The following is a 24,019-nucleotide window of genomic DNA, read 5'->3' on the forward strand; positions in this document are numbered from 1 at the left end:
TTCTCTAACTTGGGGAAGGGAAGGGAAAAAAAACAAATGCCTAAATAGGGATACAGGTTGACCCATTGTAACAAGGAGATGTACAAGACACTATGTTGAAAAACGAGCTTTACAATTCAGGCGGGAGGGGATAGGGGAGAGGTGGAGTATAGTTGTGGAAGTGGGAGGGAAGGGATGGTAGGGGAAAAACAAAGGAAGAGGTAACAATGCATGATACGAAATGTACTCATTACCTTGCTCAGGTAACTGTAACCCCTCTGTTCAGTATTTTTACAATAAAAAACCTATTTTTTTAAAAAGCAAGTGTTTTATAAATATAATAATTCTGGAAAAAGTGTCATTTTTATTATAACATAGCTGCTTGTTTGTAAACCTTCTACTTTGGATTTATTTTATTTTTATTTTTTTATTTTTTGGGTCCGGTCTTGGGCCTGAACTCTGGGCCTGGGCACTGTCCCTCAGCTCTTCAGCTCAAGACTAGCACTCTACCACTTGAGCTACAGCGCCACTTCCGGCTTTTTTTTTCCTGCTTATGTGGTGCTGAGGAATCAAACCCAGGGCCACATGCATGCAAGGCAAGTTCTCTACCACTGAGCCACTTTCCCAGCCCTCTACTTTGGATTTAATTTAAGAAGAATACTACCTGTTGTTATAAATCACAGGGTGTTTTTTTTTATGCACACAAAAAGCAAGCTAGGGATGGACCTCCGTGGTAGAGCACTTGTCAAGCATGTTTAAGGCCTTTGGATGCATCCCTAGAACCACAAAAAATAAAACAAATGACAAAACCATAAAAGTTAGAAATAGTTTTCTATTTTACTGAACTTATATATAGACAGTTTACTTGAGTGAGATACCCATATAATGACTTTTGAATATCTTTTGAGATCATAGTGCTTAGAAGTAAAACTAAAAGAAAACTACATGGCCATTAAAAAAATGCCAGTCGAGCTTTCAGGTTATCTGCTATAGATAATATCTCCATGACAACTGATACCTAGGAAGCAAACTGGAAATTAAATTACTACCTTGCATCACTTCTTTTGGAATCAGATTTGATTCTCTGAGTCCAATTAATCCATGCTAATTATTTGATGTATTAACCCAGTCATACCAGTGCCTTCTTTTCTTAACTTAATAATCCATTAGCTTTCATAGCTGAAGTGAGAATTAATTGTTGAAAAATATTGTGGTACCTTCTAGCAGTCTGTAATTAAAACCTTGTAAGCACCAAGCATCTATACAAAACTTGAGCTAGCATTTGGAACTAAGAAGAAAAAGAATCTAGCTGGATACTCATGGCTCACATCTATAATCCTAGCTACTCAGGATATGGAAATCTAAGGATCATGGTTCTAAGCCAGGCCAGGCAGGAAATTATGTGAGACTCACATCTCCAATTAACCAGTAAAAAAAAAAAAAGAAGTGGAACTGTGGCTCAAGTTATTGAGCACTAGCCTTGAGTATAAAAACTCACAGACAGCACTCAGGCCTGGAGTCCAAGCTCCAGTATTGGTACAAAACAAATCAGGGCTATAGTGCATAGACTGTAGAATTCTGAGTCTGAAGCTTAAGAGCTTATGCAATTCAGCACATACTCTGACCTTGGAGTTGAAGAATACTCCCTTGGTTGATGACTCTCTCCCAATGGGGCCAACAGTGGTTCCCTCCCTACCACACAAAGATGTTATGAAAGCTAACTGTAGAAGCAGAGAAGTGACCATGCATATGGTTGTACATAATATAGTTATTGTTTCCTGTAATGTAGCTTGGCTTTGGCAGAATAGTTGTTGATTGTTTGTGATCATATGTGATGCAGCAAGACACTGACAGGTAGAAACACAGAAGCATGGGCTAGGTTGTTTGCTTTTCACAGTGAGCTGCTGAAAAAAAAACTTTGCCAATGAGACTTGAGGTGCTGTCCTGGACAAGCAGTCACTATATCTGTCTGAGGTTCTTGTGGCCATTTTTACTGGTTTATTAGACAATTCATAGATATCTTTCACCTAATTTCCATCCTTCAGTACCTCTGCCAAGGATCTAGCACTTGGCCTCAGGCCTCATCACTGACCTGAAGTAGTAGCTGATCTGAAGTTATTCAGTAAACAAGAAGCAGCTTTCTTCCTCTCCTGGAGGAGATACCAGCCAGCCTCTCTCTTAAAACACAGGAGATGAGAAGCAGACAGTTCTCTTCTTTCCAAAGTCAAAGTGACTCTGTTTTCAGGAACTCACACATTTCAGCTTTTCACAAGGAAGAAAGTAAAATCTGGGACACAGTGCCTACTTTTCTTATTATCTTGTGGAGTTAGGATAGTGGACAAAAGTGGATCTGACTTTGTCTCTTACTTTTGGCCTTAGTGCTCCCACACTCTGCCACATCCTGAGTTAGCTTCAAAAATTGCACTGATGTCAAAGAAGAGGCACTTGGAATTTGTAGTGTACTACTTTGCCTCTGCCTCAGGGCTTCTGTACTGAAAGCAGTTTCCTTCTGCTGCAGGTTCAGTATGTGAAGCCAATGGCAGAAAAATAGGAAAGTGTTATCTGTGCCTTGCCTGGGGCCTGGTTTTCCCACTGTATTCCTTGTCCATTCTCTCTACATACACTCTCGCGCATGTGCATGCACACACACACACATGTGCAAACATACATACCATCTTTCTCTTTCCCTTGATTCAGAAATGTTTGGGAAAACACCAAAGGGAAGGAATTCATCAGGGGGATTTCCCCCTCCTTGAGGAAAAATTTTAATCTCTAGGCCAACAAGAAGTTCCCTAATGTGGCTGGAAAGGTTAATGTAATTTATTTTTTAACTGCTTTCTATTTGCTTAAATGTTGGTTATTTGTGCTAGTGAATTTTCCTTTAATAAAACCATAAATACACCAATGGTATTTTCTTATTTACAACAGACTAACAGAATTCATGTTGTTAACCTCAGGCCTTTTTTCTTTTCCTTTTTTTCTTTATTTTTCCTTCTCCTCCCCTTCTTCTCCTCCCCTTCTTCTTCTTCTTCTTCCTCCTCCTCCTCCTCTTCTTACTCTTCCTCTTCCTCTTCTTCTTTCTCTCATTTGCTTTCCAGGTCATGCTGACCTGTTCAGCATAGACTGTTTCACATTTGTTTTTAATGTCACTTTAAATGTAATTGTAAAAGCACGTATGCTCTAAATTCGTGTAGTTACTTTTTCCAGTGGAAAAGCTTGGTATGCAAAAGCATTTCCAGGCTTTGCCATTTCATAGGAGCAGTTTGGGTAGTGGCTTTCACCCCTTACTCACAATGGCATTTAGACAGTGAACCCATTTCTTCTGGCTCTTTAGTCAAAGAAAGAAGACTTGGAAATCATGTCTGACAGGTCCTGTGCTTTGTCAAGGAAACACAAAATTGCATATCCTTCTATTATTAATTATTTTTACTCCTCCATGAACTAAAAACCATTAGACTAAATAGTCCCACATAAACCTTGAAAGATAAAATTTGATATTCTTCCCCACGGCTAGTCCTCTGACCTAGAATGGGGATTGGGAGGAGAATGGGGATGGGCAGGGGGGGGAGGGGAGAGGACCAAAGAGCCGTCTTGCCTGAGGGAATTTAGTGTACTTATTAATCCCACTTGATTGCACACTCCCCGCCCCATGTCTCATTTTATGTCTGCCAAGGACTGGCTCTGCTCCCTGTCTTTTGTCTCAGGTCTAGTCCTTCCCCACCCAACTCTAACTCCCACCACTGACCCTGCTCTTCATTAACATGCTAGTTAACCACATGAAAAACAGAGTACTACCACCCTAGAAGTAAGGATGCCTGCCACTTTCTAGCTATGTGGCCTTGGGCAGGATTATTTTTGGCCTTCAATCTCCTCATCCATAAAATAAGGATTGGTTTGGAGAGGAAAGGAGATAGATGATCTTAGGCCTCCAAAACTTTTATTTTTTCTTTTTTTTTTTTTTTTTTTTTTTTTTTTTTGGGTCCGGTCGTGGGGCCTTGAACTCTGGGCCTGGGCGCTGTCCCTGAGCTCTTCAGCTCAAGGCTAGCGCTCTACCACTTGAGCCACAGCTCCACTTCCGGCTTTTTCTTTTTGCTTACGTGGTGCTGAGGAATCGAACCCAGGGCCTTGAGCATGCAAGGCAAGCGCTCTACCACTGAGCCACCTTCCCAGCCCCAACTTTTATTTTTTCTGAAAGTAGAATCTTCAACAAAATCTGCCAGAATCCCAGCTGTAGGTATAGAATCAACCACTGCTGCTCTGGTTTGAAAGGACATAGCATGGTTGGAGTCATGTCTTTGGGCCCCCTTTGCCTTCCCACAGAGGCCCTTGAAAGAATTTGTAGGGCCTTCTATGAGATTGTTTGGGACATCTTCCTCACTCTTGATTCTCCTATTAGTTCTGGTGTAAATGCTATTTTATTAATTAGGTTTGGCATAAAAAAATCCACATACTTGACATAAAGAGCTTGAAAGTGGAGCAACAAGGTCAATTAGTAATTAGCAATAGTGAAAGCTATTATTGATTGGTCTACAGAACTTATTCTGTGCTGAGTATTTTTACAGACATTTCTGTTGGGAAAAATCACAACCACCCTGTGAAGTAAATCCTGTTATTATCTTAGGATTTCTGAAACTTGTTTATTTGACCTTCAATATTTGGCTTCATGCCAGATGTCCAAAATGAAAGGCCATACTTTACCACAATATGGAGTTTTTCAGAATGTTTATTTGCCTAGATAGTCCATGGAGAATATCACAACCTTCCCATTAGCATCCACTTGCACAAGATTCACTATCTCTTACCTTACTTCTTCCTAAAAACAGTCTTGTATAGTAATTAGGTCATATCATCACCATTATACCAATGAGAAAACTGATGTATAGAAGAAATCAAGGAAGGTCACCCATCACATAAAACCATGGTGATGAAACATCACAGGCCCTTTTTGTGAAGAATGTTTTAGAACTTCATTAATGAATTTTGATTCCTAGAATTGAGTGCACTTTTCACCATAATTAAGAATTCTTTGATAGTGTAGAATTTGCCTTTTATTCTACAACACTGCAGTATCTATAGTCCTTGAAACAATCTGATGAATCAGGAACTGATATTCTCATTTACAAATGAATTAATTGAGGTACAGGAAGGTTGAACATTGTCTAAAATCAAACAGCTAGTCAATGATAGAGCCAGGATTATAAATAAGACAATCTAACTCCAGAACACTGCTTATAATTGCTAATTTTTCCACATGTGTGAAGAAATTAACATCTGGAAAGGAAAGGGACATTCCCATGATTCATTAGAAGCAACCCTGACTCATAATTTAGTACTCTGACATTTTAATTCTAAAACTATAAAGTGACATTCCCTAACTCTAGCTAGGGAATCTTCCTAGTAGAAAGAAATACAGTTGTCCTAATTGAAGCTAGGGACCAGACATTTGGTTCCCAGGTCAAAATTAAAATGTATGATTCTGTTTGTCCATACCACTATTGTGGGACAGGGGAGGGGAAGGGGAAGGATTTACATAGTCATGCCCTGGGCAGGAAATCAATCACAATCATTTTTCTGGCTCTTCTTTTTTACATTAGTCAAGAATTTTTTTTTCTGTTTCTGTTTTTGTTTTTTTATTTTTACTCATTAATCTCGGTCCCTGACTTAGAAAGATATATGAGTTCATGACCTTTAGATTTAAGCATTATAATATTGGAAACATTGCATGTGCACACACACACACATACACACACACACACATAAACACATATGCATTCCCATAACTCTAGCCTAGTCTGGCTTCACAAATAACTTGTAGTCTTGCACCAAACATACCTTTATGTTTACTTAGCATTTAAAATTACATTTAACTACCATGATATAACCTCTTCTGTGATCAATTTAATACATACCAGTAAAAATAATTCACACATAAAATTACATCTAAGACCTGACTTTAGTTCTTCAGGTAACCATGTGCCAATGTAACTCAGTTATTAATGTCATAATTTCTTATCTTTTCATCCCCTGCTGTATCCTCATCCCCTAGCAATCCTGCTATCACCTGCTGGGTTAGATTGTTTGCTGCCAATATATTCTTTACTCTTTAGGAATGGATGGAGACTGAAGAAACCATTAGGAGAACTAATTTGTGCCAGTAATTCTTTGATTTAGACCTCAGGAGTAACCTAATAAATAGATGGCAGCACCCTCCTTTTATAAATGAGAAAACTGAATGTAGGGAAGCAAAGTTACTAAGCTAATAATTGGCAGAGCTGGGATTTAAACCCAAGATTGCCTGATTCTGAAACCTCCTTCTCTCTCTCTCGTCTCTCTTTCTCTCTCTCTCTCTCTCTCTCTCTCTCTCTCTCTCTCTCTCTCTCTCTCTCTCTCTCTCTCTCTCTCTCCTCTCTTTCTCTGTCTCTCTCTGTGTCTCTGTGTCTCTCTCTGTGTGTCTCTGTGTCTCTCTGTCTCTCTCTGTCTCTCTCTGTCTCTCTGTCTCTCTGTCTCTGTCTCTCTGTCTCTGTCTCTTTGTCTCTGTCTCTGTCTCTCTCTATCTCTCTCTGTCTCTGTCTCTGTCTCTGTCTCTCTGTCTGTCTCTGTCTCTGTCTCTGTCTCTGTCTCTGTCTGTCTCTGTCTGTCTGTCTGTCTGTCTGTCTGTCTGTCTGTCTGTCTGTCTGTCTGTCTGTCTGTCTGTCTCTCTCTCTCTCTCTCTCTCTCTCTCTCTCTCTCTCTCTCTCTCTCTCTCTCTCTCTCTCTCTCTCTCTCTCTCTCTCTCTTTCTCTCCCCTCCCCCTGTGCCAGGACTGGGGTGTGAACTCAGAGCCAGAGCCAGGTTGCTCTCTCTTATTAGCTTTTTGCTCAAAGCCAGTGTTCTACTACTTGAGCCACAGCTTTACTTCTGACTCTTTGGTGATAAATTAGAGATGTGCCAGAGATGATTTTAAACCACAATTTTCAGATCTCAGCCTCCTGACTAAAACCTAACTTATTCCCTGTACCACCTTCTGTAAAGAAAGTATATTGTTGTTCTATTGCTATATAACATATCTCATAAATTTAGAAATTTCCAACCATATCCAAGAATCAGATCTGCTAGTTAGAAGTCTACCATAGTGAACTAGATTCTCAATTCCGCATCTCATAAGAATAAAATCAGGGGCTGGGAAGGTGGCTCAGTGGTAGAGCACTTGCCTTTCATGCTCGAGGCCCTGGGTTCGATTCCTCAGCACCACATAAGCAAAAAGAAAAACTGGAAGTGGCGCTGTGGCTCAAGTGGTAGAGCGCTAGCCTTGAGCTGAAGAGCTGAGGGACAGCGCCCAGGCCCAGAGTTCAGGCCCCACGACCAGACCCAAAAAAAAAAAAAAAAGAATAAAATCAACACATTGAATGAAATCAATCAAGTTTCCAGCTATATCTAAGAATTAGCTTATAGATCTGCTAGATAGAAGTCTAGCATAGTGAACTAGATTCTCTATTCAGCAATTCATAAGGACGAAATCAACACATTGGCCAGACTGTCTTTAATCCACACAACCTTCCTTTGCATGATTATGGCAGGATTCAGTTCTCTGTGGTTTTCGAATTAATTTTCCCATTCTTGTTTCCTGGTTATCAGCTAATAGCTCCTCTCAACTCCTGGAGGATGTCCTTTCTTTGTTATGTGAATCCTAACACCTCCAAAGCTATCAAAAAGAGACTCTTCCTTATGATGATTTTCTCACTAGATGAATGTCTTTGTGGAAAGACCCCAGCTCTTCTGATTAAGCCAGGTCTATCAAGGCTAATTAGCCTTAAAATTCATCTGAATTGGGACTTAATTATATCTGCCCCAGTCTTTCACAACATCTACATTAATGCTTGATTGCATAACTGGAAGAAATTCTATATAGTTGAGGATCTGAGAAATATTGAGGGCCAGCTTCGAAATCATTCTCCCCCAGGATGTGATCCCATGATAACATATGAAGAAAAGAAACACCTTTGACCTTTAGCAGAAAGACTCAAACTTTCTAAAGCTCTGAAAACTTCACAACTGATCTACACCTCTTCCTTACCCATGGATGAGAAGGCATACATCTTGAGTAGGAAGGAAGAATGAGGTTGGGACAGTGCCAGACAGTCACAGGGCCAAGAGGAGTTACAGATTAATCACATCTGTTCCTTAAGAACACACCATGAATCCCAATTTGAAGACTCCCTGGAGCTATAGAGAGAGCCTCCACAGAAGTCTAGTGCCCCAGGACTGAGAAATGAGTTTCCTTTAGGATCTAGGTAGATTGGGCCCCTGAAGAGCAGCTAAGAATGGGGAAGTATCTTCAAAGGTCTTTTCTGCTCTGACCAAAGATGAAAAGGCACGGAAGAGATGAAAGGTAGCTAACACATCATTAGATAACCATCCACCTGCACTACCGCCCTCTCCTATAGCTTCATTCCTCTGTTTAAGTAAGCCATGAGCTTCTGCCTTGACATAGTGGCCTGTACTTCACACAGAAGAGTTACATTTGACTCTGGGGCTCAGGTGCAGGGGAAGGGAGGAGAATGGGGGAAGTCTTCATGGATGAAAACAAGGCCTTGGGCATTGAGTAACAGCTGAGACTAGCAAGTCTCATTTTCCAGCATTCTAAGTCGTCTAGCTATATGCTGCCCTCTGCCACAGAGACAGAACAGAGGATCCTCGACAGAATGAATGGAATCTAATTTCAATTATGTTCAGTACAGTCACCCTCTTTAGGCAGAGGCCAGAACACCTGGTGCGGCTTAGGCCCCTGTGGCCACAGGGACAGCACATTACCCAAGCCCTGGAGGCAAGCTGATGTCTTGTAGGTCTGGGAAAAGGTGAAATAGCTAGGTAAATTCTCATTGTCACTGTACAGAAAGAGGGAGGGATTATTACATCTTGAAAGATTCTCCCCACAGTCTCTGCACACATTGATCTTACTTATAATGAGTTTGCTTAGGTCCACAAATCATCACCCCACAGAGATCGGAGTCATTGGTGGGAGAGTAGAAGTGATAGATGGATCTATCTAGATTTCACAGATCTAGCCAGCACCACCAATTGCTCTGTGTGTTCTTCCACCTTTTGAAAAAAAGCCAATTGATTCATCTGTATATAATTCATTTGGGGTTCTTTTCTTCTTCATCAATAGCTTGAGAATGGTATGGCAAATGAAACAGCTGCCCCAGAGAGCAGTCTATATTCAAAGCATAGAACTTTGTGAGATGATTAAAATGTTTTTTATCTTTGTTGTCTAATTTAGCAGCCACTGGCTGCATGTGGCTCGTGAATACTAGCAATATGTCCAGTGAACTAAGAGAGTCTGTTTTTAACTTTATGTTTTAAATCATTTAATTTTTTTCTTTTGTTTTTTGGGGGACTTCCTGGGGCTTGAACCCAGGTCCTAGGCTCAAGGCTAGCACTCTACCACTTAAGCCACAGCAAGACTTCCAGCTTTTTCTGTTTATGTGGTACTGAGGAATAGAACCCAGGACTTCATGCATACTAGGCAAGCACTCTACCACTAAGTCACATTCCCAGCTCAAATCATTTAAATTTAAATAGCCACACATGGCTTAGTGGCTATTGTATAATTGGACAGTGCAAGTTTGAAAAGGAGCTCAGAAAGCCATATAACTGGGTTAGGACAGGAATAAGTTAAAGAGAGAACTAATGAAGTTAAAATAAGTACTCTGATTGTAATCCCAGTTCTGACACTAGGTTACTTCACCCTCTCTGAGTTCAGCCCCGATACATCTTTTCATTTTATATTTGAAAGGTTGGGGTCACCTCACAAGTCCCAAAATGGTGACTAAGGATTGGATTCAACTTTAGAATATGAGTTTCAGAAGCGGTAGGAAGGCAATAAGACACTCATTCCAATTCACTACACAGAGTACTAACCATCTACACAGATACACAGTATACACACACACACACACACACACACACACACACACACACACACACACACACACACACACACACACACACACACACACACACAAGTAAGGTGCCTGAGCCTAAATACTTTCTTGCAGCCACACTGGTGCTTATGCAGAAGATGGTGGGGGGGTGGGTCTTCACCTAGCTCAAAGGCCTAGAGGTGAGACAAGCCATCCTTTGAAATGCAGATACCTAGCCACCATCCTGGTGCCTAGGCAGGAGATGGGAGTTGCCCACTCAGCCCCAAGGCCTCGAGGTAAGGCAAGCCATCCTTTGAAGTATAGATGCCTGGTTCAATGGGGTGAGCTAGGAAGGCTCTGCTTTAGAGAAATGCAGATGTCATAGCCTTAGGAAAGCTGAATGCTCTGGTGCTGCATTGATTAGCTCCCTAAATGGCTTGAATCACCAGCCTCTGAGTAGCCTCTAAGTATACCCTATATGGAAGGTTAAGGCTTATCTTCCCTAGATGGAAAAGTTCTGCTAGTACCTGAGTATGTCTGAGTAGGTCTGAAATCTTGTCTTCATGGTAGGGGAAGGGTGATTACCCCCTTCAGGTGAATGCCCCCTCAGGCATTCCTGCATCCCTGGAGACAGGGGTGGGCACTTAGCTGATAGGTTGCTGAACCTGGGACTGGGACTGGGAGTGTCCTGTGACCCTGCCCCCCTGCCCAGACCCTATTTAGGCATGGAACAGCCTAGGTGCTGGGGCGCCATGTCTCCTTGATGGAGTCCTGTGTCCTGTCTCCTGGCTTGTTTCTGGTCATCATGGCGTCCCAATTCAGCTCTCCATCAGAGCTGAATTGGCTTGTTGGTACTGTTTTTGTTCTTTCGTTCTTCTCCAGCATGTTTCCTAGCTGTGCCTGCAGCCTGCTAACTGTATAATAAAGACTCCAATATTTCATATTCCAAAATGTGGCTTCTGGGATGAATCACCTACCACCAACAACAACAACACAAACATCTTCATTCTTTGTTACCTGTGTAGCCCCTAAAGGTATTTCAACCTGGCTAGGACCCTCAGGTGAACACAAAAAAAAGATTTCTACAGATTCTTCCTGTTTTCTCATGCTGTTAGTCTTTATGCCATAGCAGTACACTAAATCTGTTACTATTTAGGCAAGTGACAATTGTATTATAGCTTCTTGTCTATTCCTTTCTGGATGAGGTACCAACAACTAAAGTTTAGAGTCTAGAGTAAAGATGGCAAGTGGGATAATGCTCCAACTTCACCCATCTCCTCTTAATTCTGCTTTAAGGCTAAAACTGTAAGATTTAGTGCTTTAGACACTTTGATAAGGCATCATAAAATAGAACATGGACCTTGTAGTATGTACAGCAGGCTGTGCTTATTGGCTTCTCTTTTCTGATAACTGTGTTATGTCTGCTCATTTGCAAACCAGAGATAGGAAAGATCCCTAGCCCCTGAGAGAGTGCAGTAGAATTAAATAATGTAAGGTGCTTTTGAATGGAGAGCCATAGGTAGCCCTGAAAAAATGATAGTTACTCTTACCTGTCTCAGTTACTCAGGCACAAGGGTAATTACAACTCTGTCGCATACTTGGTTATAAGGGGTACTTGCATGGTCTGGCAACTCCTATGCTCAAGACAAGAAAGTACTAGTGGTAGAGAGGTTGAGGTCTTATCTGTAGGAATGGCCTTAGAGCCAGATCTGATAGCCATTACAAGATTGTGAAGCTGCATTCAAGAAATGAATGAATTTACCAGATAACAAGCTGATGGTATACCCCAAGCCTCTAGCTCTAGGAAAAGGTGGAACTCTCCCCATACCATGCCTCCCAGCCTAAGTCCTTGGTGGGAGATTGAAGTTAGCAGTGAGTGTGCAACTATTGATACTGACCAGCCAGCCCCTACAGAAATGATCAATGGAGAAAGTCTTGTCTTCAGGGTTGCTTTCTCGGGCTTTCTTGTTATTTTCCCCTTAGTTCCTCCTCTGTGCTCCTCTTGTACCCCCCCCCAATTCCACCATTTTCCTCATTCATTGTTGCATTGATTAACTGAGTGATGACTATGATTGGAGTTTGCACTGTGGGGCTTCTTTTTTCCATTTGGAGCTGAAAGGTAGGTTCAGATATGTAACTTTTTCTACAAGAGCCAGAAACAGATGATCTGTACATTTAGTTATATTCATCTATTGAAATTGAAAAATCAATTGCTCTTTGTTTTATAGCTCTTTTATTTCTTATTACTTTTTAAGAGGATAAAGGAAAAAATAGTGTATGATCTAGACCCCATGCCTGTGCCTATTCTAGACATCAGCATATGACCATTTCAATTATTTATATTTCTGTTGATATAAATGCTAAGGGAAAATACTATGAAGTAGACATTGGAATGCCCAAAGACCTCAAAATTCTGTGTGTGTGATAGAAATAGAGACAGAGACAGAGACAAAGAAGAGGGAAAGATAGGCAGATTAAAACAAACACAAACATTATATTTTAGGAAGATAATACTGTTTGATTTGGGAATTCTTGTGATGTTATTTCTAGTAACCTTTCTAATGGCTGCCTTTTTTGCATCATTTTCATTTTATAGACAAATGGTAGTGGTAAAGACACTCTGTCATGTCTTTGATACTATTATAGGTTGCAGCCCCTCTTCACATTCCCCCTATACCCTTTCCAATGGAAAAAATGTGTTTTAGTGCATGTTTAACTATGGGTATAATCCTGACAACATATAAAACTCTTTTTTTTGGGGGGGGGTCCGGTCACAGGGCCTGCACCCTGGACCTGGGCGCTGTCCCTCAGCTCTTCAACTCAAGGCTAGCACTCTACCACTTGAGCCACAGTGCCACTTCCAGCTTTTTTTCTTTTTGCTTATGTGGTGCTGAGGAATTGGACCCAGGACCTCAGGCATGCAAGGCAAGCACTCTACCACTGAGCCACCTTCCCAGCCCCAACATATAAAACTCTTGATAGTGCTCAGTAGGAAATACAATATAAGAAAATCCCTGTTAATTGTGCCCAAAAGTGGGATGATAGTACGGGGATACAAAGTGCATTCAAGGCCATTTGTTTAAACCTCATTCCCATCTCATGCTTACTTTCTCAACTGTTGTGTGGCTACTTTTATATCATCCACAGTAATGTGAGAGATGTAACTATTAAAAATCCAAGTATTCTAAGTACCTATACGTTTTGGTACTTCTTTGGTGCTCTGAAAGTAAATCTAGTCTTTCTCTGATCTCTTTTCCTAACAATCTACTAGACATGAGCACATTTACATCACATTCTTGATATCAATGTTTGTCTGCCACTTGTAAGATAGAGCCTTAACTTCTTACTACGATATATCTGTCCATTTAAAATCAGACTTCATCTTTTTTAAACCTCAATAAAAAAACAATAAATTACTCCTTATATACAATGTGCACTTCATTCACATTGATCTCTGATTGATCCCCAGAACACTTCTCAGTGCTTATGTTAATATCCTTTCTACCCATCTCTACTTTGTGAAATCCTCATCAATCTGCAAAAAAGTAGGGCAAATTGTCCCTTTGATGTAAAGCATCTTCTAACTCCACCTATGCAGAGTGATTATGGACCCACCCTCCATCTTTGTTTGATGCTTCTAGTCTAACATCTACCAAGTTGTCATTTTATAGAAATTTATGATCATTTATCTTGTACCAGACTATGTCCTTTCTTCACTCTTAAATATAGCTCAAACAAAGGGTCTGTTGCACTACTTAATGAATTATGAAGATCTTTATAAATGAATTAAGTGTCCCAGATATTCGTTCTGAAGGCTTCATTGAGACATAATATAATCCAAGTGTATACCAGTTACTCTGGCATGAGTATAAGGGAAGAAAACAGGTTTGAAACTTTGGGCTTAGCAGAGATTTGGGATGTTGAATCTGAATAAGCATTTGCATTTAAGGATCTTACAGCCCATGACCAGGCAAACCATTTTCCTAACCTGCTGTTTCTGTGTGTTTGGGGCCACTGATGATAAATTCAAGATTCTCTTCTCTCTCAATAGCCCGTAAACTGAAGAAACTTGGCAATCTAAAACTACAGGAAGAAGGAGAGAGTTCCAGCGCCAGCAGCCCCACAGAAGACCCATCCCAGAAGATGACAGTGTCACACATTGAAGGCTATGAGTGTCAGCCTATCTTTCTGAATGTCTTGGAAGCCATTGAGCCAGGCGTGGTGTGTGCCGGACATGACAATAACCAGCCCGACTCCTTTGCAGCCTTGCTCTCTAGCCTGAATGAGCTGGGAGAAAGACAACTTGTACATGTAGTCAAGTGGGCCAAGGCCTTGCCAGGTAAGGAAAAGGAAAAAGAGGGTGTGGGATAAAGGATGTCATATTTAGTAAATGCTCCTATGTACCCAGGTACTCATTAGCTTATGCAGTCTTCACTATAACCTTATGGGGAAATAATTACTATCATCTTTAAATGCCGAGGGGCTTTGAGATACAGAGAATAAGGAAAAACAGCAGGATAGTATCTGCGATGGCACACATTGATACACAGCATTTTCTAAAAAAATTTTGTGTGCCAGTCCTGGTGCTTGAACTCAAGGCCTAGGACCTGTCCCTGAACATCTTTTTTTTACCACTTGAGCCACAGTGCCAGTTGTGGATGTTTCTACTGGTTAATTGAAGATGTCATAGACTTTCCTGCTCAGGCTGGCTTCGAACTCTGATCCTCAGACCTCAGACTCCTGAGAAACTAAGATTACAGGCATGAGCCACTGCTACCATGCCTAAAGTTGTTTATCAGCATTTATTTTGTACCAGACTATACCAAGTACATTGATTGATACAGTCTCATTCAACTTCCTGCTGAGCAAATTTCCCCATAATCACATACCTATAGACATGTGCCTTAGGATATTGTTCTACATGTGTACACAAAGGGTTATCCCTAAAATAATCCTGAGCCTGATTGACATTCTGTCTTCACTATCACTTTAGAAGCTGTACTACAGGAATACTTACAATATAGTATGGTGGAAAGAACATGAGCTGGGAGTGATCACAATTGAGTTCTAGTCTTAGTTCTACTGGTAACTCATTATGTAAGCACTTTACCCTCTGTGTCTGTTTCTTCATCTATATATGTGAAGGATGTTTTGGACTAGACAGTTTTTTCAATTTTGCTCCATTGTTCTTTAAACAACCTTAGGAATCATAATGGGAGCAAAAGTTAGATGGCAACTGACTGATTATCTAACATCTTCTTGGCTACCTGCAATGATAGAGAACTTCCTTCCTTAGTCATCTGTTGTTTACGCATGTGTGCTTATTAAAACAGAACAGCTTTAGAGATCCTCTACAGATGCACAAACTTTCTTTTAGTAGCCAAATGCTTTTGTTTCTTAAAAGCATTGTACACAGGTACAAGTGGAACTGATTGATTTAAAGCCAGAGTGTTTGGTCTGGGCATCATCAGCTCAGCCTCTTCCTCACCACCCCAGGTAAGTCCCAGGTCACTTTTGCATAGTCATGTGGTTCTAGGGAATGCAGTTTGAAAACCAGTGAAGCATATGCTCTTTAAAGAGTCTCCTAATCCTGAGATTATATGATTCAAAGAGTCTTTTGAAAGATCGACAACCTAAATCTCCTTCTGTTGAGTCACAGATTAACCTGCCTTCTAATAATAATTGCTATTCAGATGGATATTTTTATTCATAGTAAAAAGAGCAGCTTTCTAGATATTACCTTAGTTCATTCTCATGAGAATCCTATGAAGTACAAGCTCTTTTCTCTTATTTTACAAAGCTATTGACATTCTCAGAAGAGGTATGATTGGTTCACCATGGCACAGCCAGAAAGTAGCATTTCTAGAATCTGAGCCCAGGCCCCCTCCTGATTCCAAATCCCATCCTCTTTCTACTCTCACTATAGTCTATTGTGATGTTGAGTTCTGTAACTCCTAGCTTGCCTACTTTAAGGGCTGAAAAATTCATTGAGGATCACTTGGGCCATATGGTAGGTTTGCTGCTTTTGAAGATATTCATGCTGATTATCAAGCCTTTTGTTGTTGTTATTTCAAATTCACAAGGTCCCATGGCTGCTACTAGACCATCCCAAATATTTTTCCAGCTTAGGGAGCTGAGGTTGACTAGCCAGTAAGATCACTGGGAAGAAGGCCCAAGGACTCTGGCTGCACATGTACTGTGCCAAAACAGAGTTCACACAAAAAGGAATAAAAACCTGTTGTAATTCTTATCACTTCTTCAGCTGGATGGTTTGGTGCAATGTGCTGGATAGAGATTCAAAGTTTAATTTTCCCAAGCAGTTTCCAAATACTTAACAGACCTCTTTTTGGATACCGACCTTTATATATACATAGATCTCAAAGAAGTCCTGTGAATTGTAAGGATTATTATTTCTGTTTCCATAACACAGCTCAAAAAAATTAATGAACTTGATCCATTGGTGATTCAACAAATGGAAATGGCACTCAAACTCAGAACCTTTTATATTTAATTGGGTGGTTTTACCAATCATCATGGCAGAATTTATATGACTGGAGAATCACTGGCCTACCCCCCAAAATGGGAATTCATTTTTTTATATTAACAAATCCACAAGTTAAAATTAGTTCACCATCTAGCTTGCCAGAATAAATGATTTCTGACTGAGTAAAAAAGTTGATTAGTGCATTTATAAAAACTAGTATTCATACCATCAATAATCACCAACTAGCTCAAGTGATTTTGCTCATTTGAAAGACTTGAGTGACTGTCCTGTCCAAGGCACTGCGCCAAGAACCTAGTCAGATAAATTTTGTTGTAAGTTTTCCATAATGGTAATAATATCTGAAAATTGCCTCAGGGTATCTGGCACATTAATAAATTATAACCAATAATTGGAGGCAGATGAGCAGATGGCATGTACACAGTGTATTTAGAATCACATGTATCTAATTTGGTGTCCTCACTCAACAAATGGTTATGTTACCTTAGATAAATCACGTCTTCTTTGTGCCTGTCTTTCTTCATTTGTTGTAATCAATACAGAAATTATGTATAGAGTACCCAGTATTGTATCTGATGCATGGTAGGTGAATGTTAGGTTCCTATAATGAAATGAATTCTAAATTACCACTCTCACAAATCTCAAACTAATCCTAGAGTTCACAAATAGATCCCAACGTTGACTTGTGTTCTTTAAAGACTTTGGGTAGCAGGCTCACTAGAGCAACAAAAATTTTCAAACTAACCTTGCGTTGAGCCTTCTCTCCCAGACATGAAACTACAAGTTTCCATAGCAAATTACTAATAGGATGTTGATTAGATTGTAGTAAGAAAGCAAAAAAAAAATACTTCTGCTCCCTCTAACCTGTTGGATGTGTTTCAAAATCTTAGAATGACTTCAGTGACAGATAAATCGTTAATGAGTGAATTCCTGAGGAAATCTGTAGTACTGAGGCTGCTATTTCGTCTAGTTATCCCTTGCTAACCATGCTATCCAAAAAGCTGGATATTCAAAAGCAGTTATGTATTACAATCAGATTAGACATATCTACTCTGTGAATAAGCCAGTTATATATACTAGCCATATGTGCACTTCTTAGGCTTGAGTGTTAAGCACCACTAAGGACTGTCCATTAGTACCACAACAAGACTAATATTTCCCTTTTTTCACCTCTGTGTTAGTTCTCTGGTACGTCAAAGTTGAGGAAGCATCTCTATTCCTGTTCAGTTGCATCCTGTTTCCTCAGTATACCTTTATTTTTTATTGTCAAGGTGATGTACAGAGGGATTACAGTTACATAAGTAAGGTAATAAGTATATTTTTGTCAAACTTGTTACTCCTTCCCTCATTTTTCTATTTTCCCTCCCCCAGCCCCCCCCAAGTTGTACAGATCATTTCCAACATATTGTCTTGTGTATATTGCTGTTGCATTGATTCCCTCCTGTCTTTTGTCTCACCATTCTGTTGTTCCCCTTCCCTTCCCTAATTCAAATAAATGTATATACAATACCAGGGTACCAAAATCAAATACAGTGACAACAGGGGACATACCATAGGGGGAAGAAAACACAAAAGAAACAAGAAATCACATAATACGTTAAAAAAAACAACAACAAAGAAAAACCTCTTGTATTAATGTCTTGGAGTTCATTTTGCTGAGCATCATCTTATATGGTCATATGTACATAGATATTGAGCTATTCTGCTCATCTGCTAAGATTATCCTAGATGTATCAGTATACCTTTATATTGACATACTCCATTAGAAAACCAAGGCTTATCATCGAAGGCATTTTTTTCTTTTCTACCCACTGTCTCCCAGTACAGAGATCCATTTTTCAAACTTGCAGGCCTATTCCTCAGGTGATCTTTGGATACTACTCATGTGGACCCTATTTCTTATGTCCTACTAGGAAGGGTCAGTTCCAGACATCCTGTACTATAAAAAGGCTACAGGAAGGAAATATTCTGGGGTCTGAGGCTCCAGCCAGTCTGTTAACATGTCAGTATAGTGAAGGTGGGTTGCAGAGGCTTGGGACTTCAGCTAAGGATAGTGCAATGGGAGATTTTAGAACTTTGATGACTGGGAGACTTGAGATCTAAAAGCAAAGGGGAATACATATATGTAGGTAGACAGGGACCAACAAAGCAGATCATTAGATAGTGGCAACTTTTAGATCTGAGCCTATGTCCGAAGGAAAGCTTGTGACTTTGTTGCTCCTGAACTGTGACTTTCAGTGGTGAAATTAAAAAGGTGCTAAAGCAAAGAATCAAAATACCTGGATTCAAGAACCACTTTAGTGCATGTTGATTTTATGACATCAGACAAGGCAGCTCACTGTTCTAATCCTCAGGTTCCCTGTTGATAAAAATAAGTGTCACATAACCTCTGAGGTTATGGTGAGGGTTAAATGAGGTCATCAATGGGAAAGTGAGAAGCTTGATCTAAATTCAGAGAAGCATTCTTAATGCAATATAGCAAGACAAAACACAGAAATCCAGATTTGGAAGAAGAAAGGGTGCTGGTAGGGATGTGTTCTGATTTGGCTACATTTATAATGTCCAGGAGAATCTGGCTATCTATGGCTGTGTGCTCTTGCAAAGGTAACATCTGGGCAGCTCTGTTCTCTGACTTTTAGGGAAGTCATTTGGAAACCAGCTAATTCCCATATCATAAAGTACAAAAATTGGAGATCCTTAACCTATTTGTTAAGTAATATTTCTTACATGTGCAATCAGATAACTAGAACTTACTATGTATAAGAAAAACAAAACAAATAAGAGATAGTCCCTTATTTCAAGAAGGTCTGACTCTTGTGGGAGAGGCAGATGTATACATAAATTTCAGTTCTTTGAAATGAACTTTGTAATTGGCTAGGACTATCCAAGGCACAGTGTAAAAGCAAAAGCACATTCACTAAGCCTTCTGCTTGGACAGGTTGGAAAAGGCTTCAAAGAGGAGGTGGTTTTTGAGTCAAGATTTGAAAATGATGAAATGTTTATCATATAGAAAACCTGGAAAGATGGAGTACATCCTAGTAGAAAGCAACTGCTATGTACAGATAGCAAAGCTGCAGAAGCAAGGGAAAACATGAAGTGTTCAGCAAATTGTAAGTTTTTCAGAATGCTTGAGACCTAATTGTCAGAAGGCAAGGAACAAGAAATCAGTCTAAAAAGGCAAGTAATACAGGACCTTTATGTCTGAGAACAGCAGGTTAGAAGGATAGGAAAGCATCAGGGCCAGAGTTACCTGTTAAGTAGAAAAGGAATGGAGAGAAAGTATGGTGCAGAAAGAGGACCAGAGAAAAGACAGGTGGTGGTGTTAAGGCAGTGGCTGTTAAGCCCCACATGCATTTGCTAATATAGTATATTGTCCCTCTCTTAGGATGGTTATCAGGGTCAAATAAGATTAAAGGTAGAAACTGGGCACTGGTGGCTTATGCCTGTACTCCAAGCTATTCAAAAGACTGAAATCTGAGGATTGCAGTTCAAAGCTAGCCTAGGTAGGAAAGTCCATGAGACTTTTATCTCCAGTCAACAAGCAGAAAGCCAAAAGTGAGGCTGTAACTCAAGTGAGAGCTTTAGCCCCGGTCAAAAAAAATCTAAAGGATAGCACCCAAGCCCTCAGTTCAAGCACTGCCCCCACCCCTCACTCACACACACACACACACACACACACACACACACACACACACACACACACACACACACACACACAAGGTTACAGGTATAAAAGACCTTTGTAAAGTGATAATGGGCTGTCTTTGTGGGCAAACATAATTATACTGCATCTTTCCAAAGGTCTAATGATCCAGAGCATATAGTTTGAAGGCATACTCCTTGGCTATGGTACTTGATCTACCAGTTACTAGCTAAATGATCATGTATATGTTTCTTGACCTCTCTGTGGCTCACTTTTCCTGATTCACAGACCAGGGATAATTAGATAAGCTGATGTAAGTAAAAGGCTTAGAAAAAAATGTCAGTGTTAGATTATTACTCTCTGCCAAAAGAAAATGCCCCATTTCCCCTTCATCATGATCTTTTTGGAGCAGCTCCGTGAAGTATGGAAGCAAGAAATATTAGCTCTGTCATATAGTCTTTTGCTCTCCTCCCCTTCCCTAACTACCAACACTGATGTCTCCGGGCTTCTCTGGGGCTGCTCTAGTGCCAAAAATTCTCAGTTCAGTAGAAGCCTCAATGTAACTCAGCCCATCAACATCTTGGATGACTATGTATCTACCCCTTTTTTGCTCCAGGCTTCCGAAACTTGCACGTGGATGACCAGATGGCAGTCATTCAGTACTCTTGGATGGGACTCATGGTATTTGCTATGGGCTGGCGGTCCTTCACCAATGTCAACTCCAGGATGCTCTACTTCGCCCCTGACCTGGTTTTCAATGAGTAAGTGTTCCTGATACCAGACTTTGATCATTTCACTACTGCTGAAGGCTATTGTTGGTCATCATTTGTTGTTCAGACACTTCATCCAAGGACTATGCTGGTTACTACCTAAATCTTACGTCTTTGAATTTTCTTGATATCCTTATCTTCTCTTTTTATAGCTAATCCATGTGTTTACATATGAATGGTGAGGTTGGGTACAGCCAAATAAAGTCACCTTGACTCTAGCATTTTCCTCTTCTTAATCATACCTGTTCTAGTAGCAGCTCTATTTTTCTGTCATCAATTTGTCCAAGGGCTCTCATTTTGAAGTTACATTTTGCTCACCTAAAAATTGAAAATATTGGTTTGACTATTTCCCATATTTATCATCTTTGGAAAAGATCCTTAATTCCATGACTCTGTTTCTTAATTAGCTAATAATAACAGAACCTTGTTAAACAAGAACTGAGGGATGTACAGTGCCTGGCCAAGAGTTAAAAAAAAATCTTGCCTAGCTACTCAGGAGGCTGAGTTGTAAGGATTGAGGTTCAAAGCCAGCCCAGGCAGGAAAGTCCATGAGAGTCTTATCTCCAATAAACCACCAGAAAACTGGAAGTGGTGCTGTGGTTCAAGTGGTAGAGTGCTCACCTTGATCTGAAGAGCTCAGGGACAGTACCAGGCCCAGCATTAAAACCCTACGACCGACAAAAAAAATCTCTTTGTGATTCCCTCTTTCCTTATGAATAATAGTCCCCTGTGTCTTCTATCTGAGGTCCCTTAGTGACACTGTGAATGGAGCTGACAAGAATATTCCCAAGAACCTTGAACTACTTTTGCCATAGAGAATTTTTCAGTCATAGCTGGAATTGAGTTTCCCTCTCTTTCAGCCCTTTAACCCAGAAGAGCCTTAAAATAAAATCTACAGGCCAGTGATTCCTTATAGTACAACAGTGCCATGCAGATGTCCCTAGTTGCCCTCAGTCAACCTTGCCAACCCTGGTAGCCAGAGCTATGAATAGTCATTGGGATTTTGGCATGAGCTGCTCTGTGATTTCCAAACCTCTGAAGAGTTACCTATGATGCCATCTTCTGGTGCAGACCTTGAAAAGGCTCTTAACTATTCCTTTCCTATGATCAAGCCCCTGCCACCCTTGAATTATTGAATCAACTTTCTCAGCACCTGTTCCACCTTCACCAGAGCCTTGAGACCATTGTGAAGATCTGAGACAAAGTGAAAATTGGTTCTTTTCTAAATCCCCATTTCCTTCTCTGCCCTCAAGTATGAATGTGATATCCCATCTCAGATTTCTAGCTGAGTCTCTTTCATCTCATCACAGAGATTCCCACAGAGTCAGAGACCTAGATTATCCCACACCACAGGGCTTTTGAAACAACAGGTCCCTTCCTCTTGTAGAACCCACTATATTAGAGTTTGGGGATCCCGATCAACACCCAGACCAGTGTTTCTCAACATGAATGCTGTTGATACTTTTCATTGTGCAAGACATTCTGCATATCTGACTATATTTAACATCCCTGGGACCTGTGCACTAAATATTAAATAATATTCCACTCATGCTAACAGCCCAAACTGCCCCCACCCATTTCTGACACCAGCAGTTCCCAGTTGAGAGCCACTTCCAGCCTCTCTAAGTTACTGATGGGAGACCTAAAGAGAAAGAAAGGGTCTTGTACAACCTAGGCTATAACCATGTGCCATTCTCTCTGATACCAAGGCTAGTTTTCTTCTTTCCTTCCCTGTTCATGGTGTGTAGTTAATGGATGTAAAGCCAGCTATATGACCACGAGAAAAAACACTGAACTTCTCTGAGCTTAAAATCTCATCTATAAAATTATGATTACTACCATAATAGCACCTTCTTATGCTTCATTTATTGAGCACTTAAAGTATACCAGTGTTTTCCAATCTTCACGTCCCCTCATATTCACTCATTTTTATTCCCCTCACTTCTGCTCTCCTGAATTTCAATCCCTCCTCTTCTTTTCTTTTTTTGCCAGTCCTGGAGTTTGAACTCAAGGCCTAAGCACTGTCCTTGAGCCTCTCTGTGCTCAAGGCTAGCGCTCTACCACTTGAGCCACAGTGCCACTTATGGTTTTTTCTGTTTATGTGGTACTGAAGAATCGAACCCAGGGCTTCATGCATGCTAAGCAAGCACTCTACCACTAAGCCACATTCCCAGCCCTTTTTTTCTTTTATTTATTTATTTATTTATTTTATTTTATTTGTGAACATACTGTACAGAGGGGTTACAATTACATGGGCAGGATAATGCATACATTTCTTACCAAGCATTGCAGCCTCCTCCTTTTGTTTACCCTTCACGTCCCTTCCCAGCCTCCCCCCTCCCCCCCAATCCCAATCCTTCTCCTTCCCCCCCATTTCCCCCCCCCCCGCACCGACGTTGTAAAGCTCGTTTTGGACATGACAACTTGTACTTCTCATTGTTGCAACAGGTCCACCTGTATCCTTAAACAACTGGTTTTTCCCATCTCCTCCTCAAGTTATACTGACATCAAATATAGTGAAAGCAGGGGTTATACTGTGGGGGAGGGACATACAAAGCAACAAAGAGATAATCTTATAAATGCGTTAGAAACACAGGCATGAAAGAAAAAAAACATTAAAATACATATCTAAGGGTTCATTTTCCTGACATCACATTATCTGACCTTTTCCCCAGCCCTTTTTTTCTAATCTCTACTAATCTTTCCTTTTCCTCCTTTAACTCTCTCCTGATTCTTTTTGGCTTTTTTCCTCACTTCTGTTTCCTTTCCTATCTGAATTATTTGCCTTGCCTTTTCTCCTCCTCTCCTCTCCATTCCCCACTTTATCTCTAGAGCCTGCAGCAGTATTCTAAGAATCCCCATGCCAGGACCATGATTTCCAAGGTTAAAAAGACTGCAATCTTTCATCAACAAAGACATGGACATACCATGGGACCAGAGTAAGAACAGGTTCCAAGGACAGCAGATCATACTTTAAAAAAATGAAGATTGCAATCTGAATCCAGCCTTAGGCAAAGCTTGAGACCCTACCTGAAAAATAACTATAGCAAAAAAATTTCTCTGGGGCTATGGCTCAAGTGGTAGAGGACTTACCTAGCAAGAATAAAGCTCGGTGTTCAAATCCTAATACTACCATGAAAACATTCTTCAGTGTGAAAGAGGTTAAAACAATATTGTTATGGTCAATTGACTTGTGAAACTATCTAAACACTTCCCTTTTCTA

At 40.4% G+C, this 24,019-nt stretch overlaps 1 protein-coding gene across 2 annotated transcripts in view; it reads left to right on the top strand.

The window, feature by feature from the left end:
* The window catches only part of Ar (androgen receptor), a 179,028-nt gene that overhangs the window by 144,908 nt on the left and 10,101 nt on the right, over positions 1-24,019 (top strand). For both annotated transcript variants that reach the window (XM_070040231.1, XM_070040232.1), the window contains exons 4-5: positions 13,933-14,220; positions 20,643-20,787. In XM_070040231.1, coding sequence (XP_069896332.1) covers positions 13,933-14,220; positions 20,643-20,787 — 433 coding nt within the window. The remainder of the gene's footprint in view (positions 1-13,932; positions 14,221-20,642; positions 20,788-24,019) is intronic.

Source organism: Dipodomys merriami, unplaced genomic scaffold (genome assembly GCF_024711535.1).
Source record: "Dipodomys merriami isolate MVZ:Mamm:240054 unplaced genomic scaffold, mDipMer1.0.p SCAF_3, whole genome shotgun sequence".
Lineage (NCBI taxonomy): Eukaryota > Metazoa > Chordata > Mammalia > Rodentia > Heteromyidae > Dipodomys > Dipodomys merriami.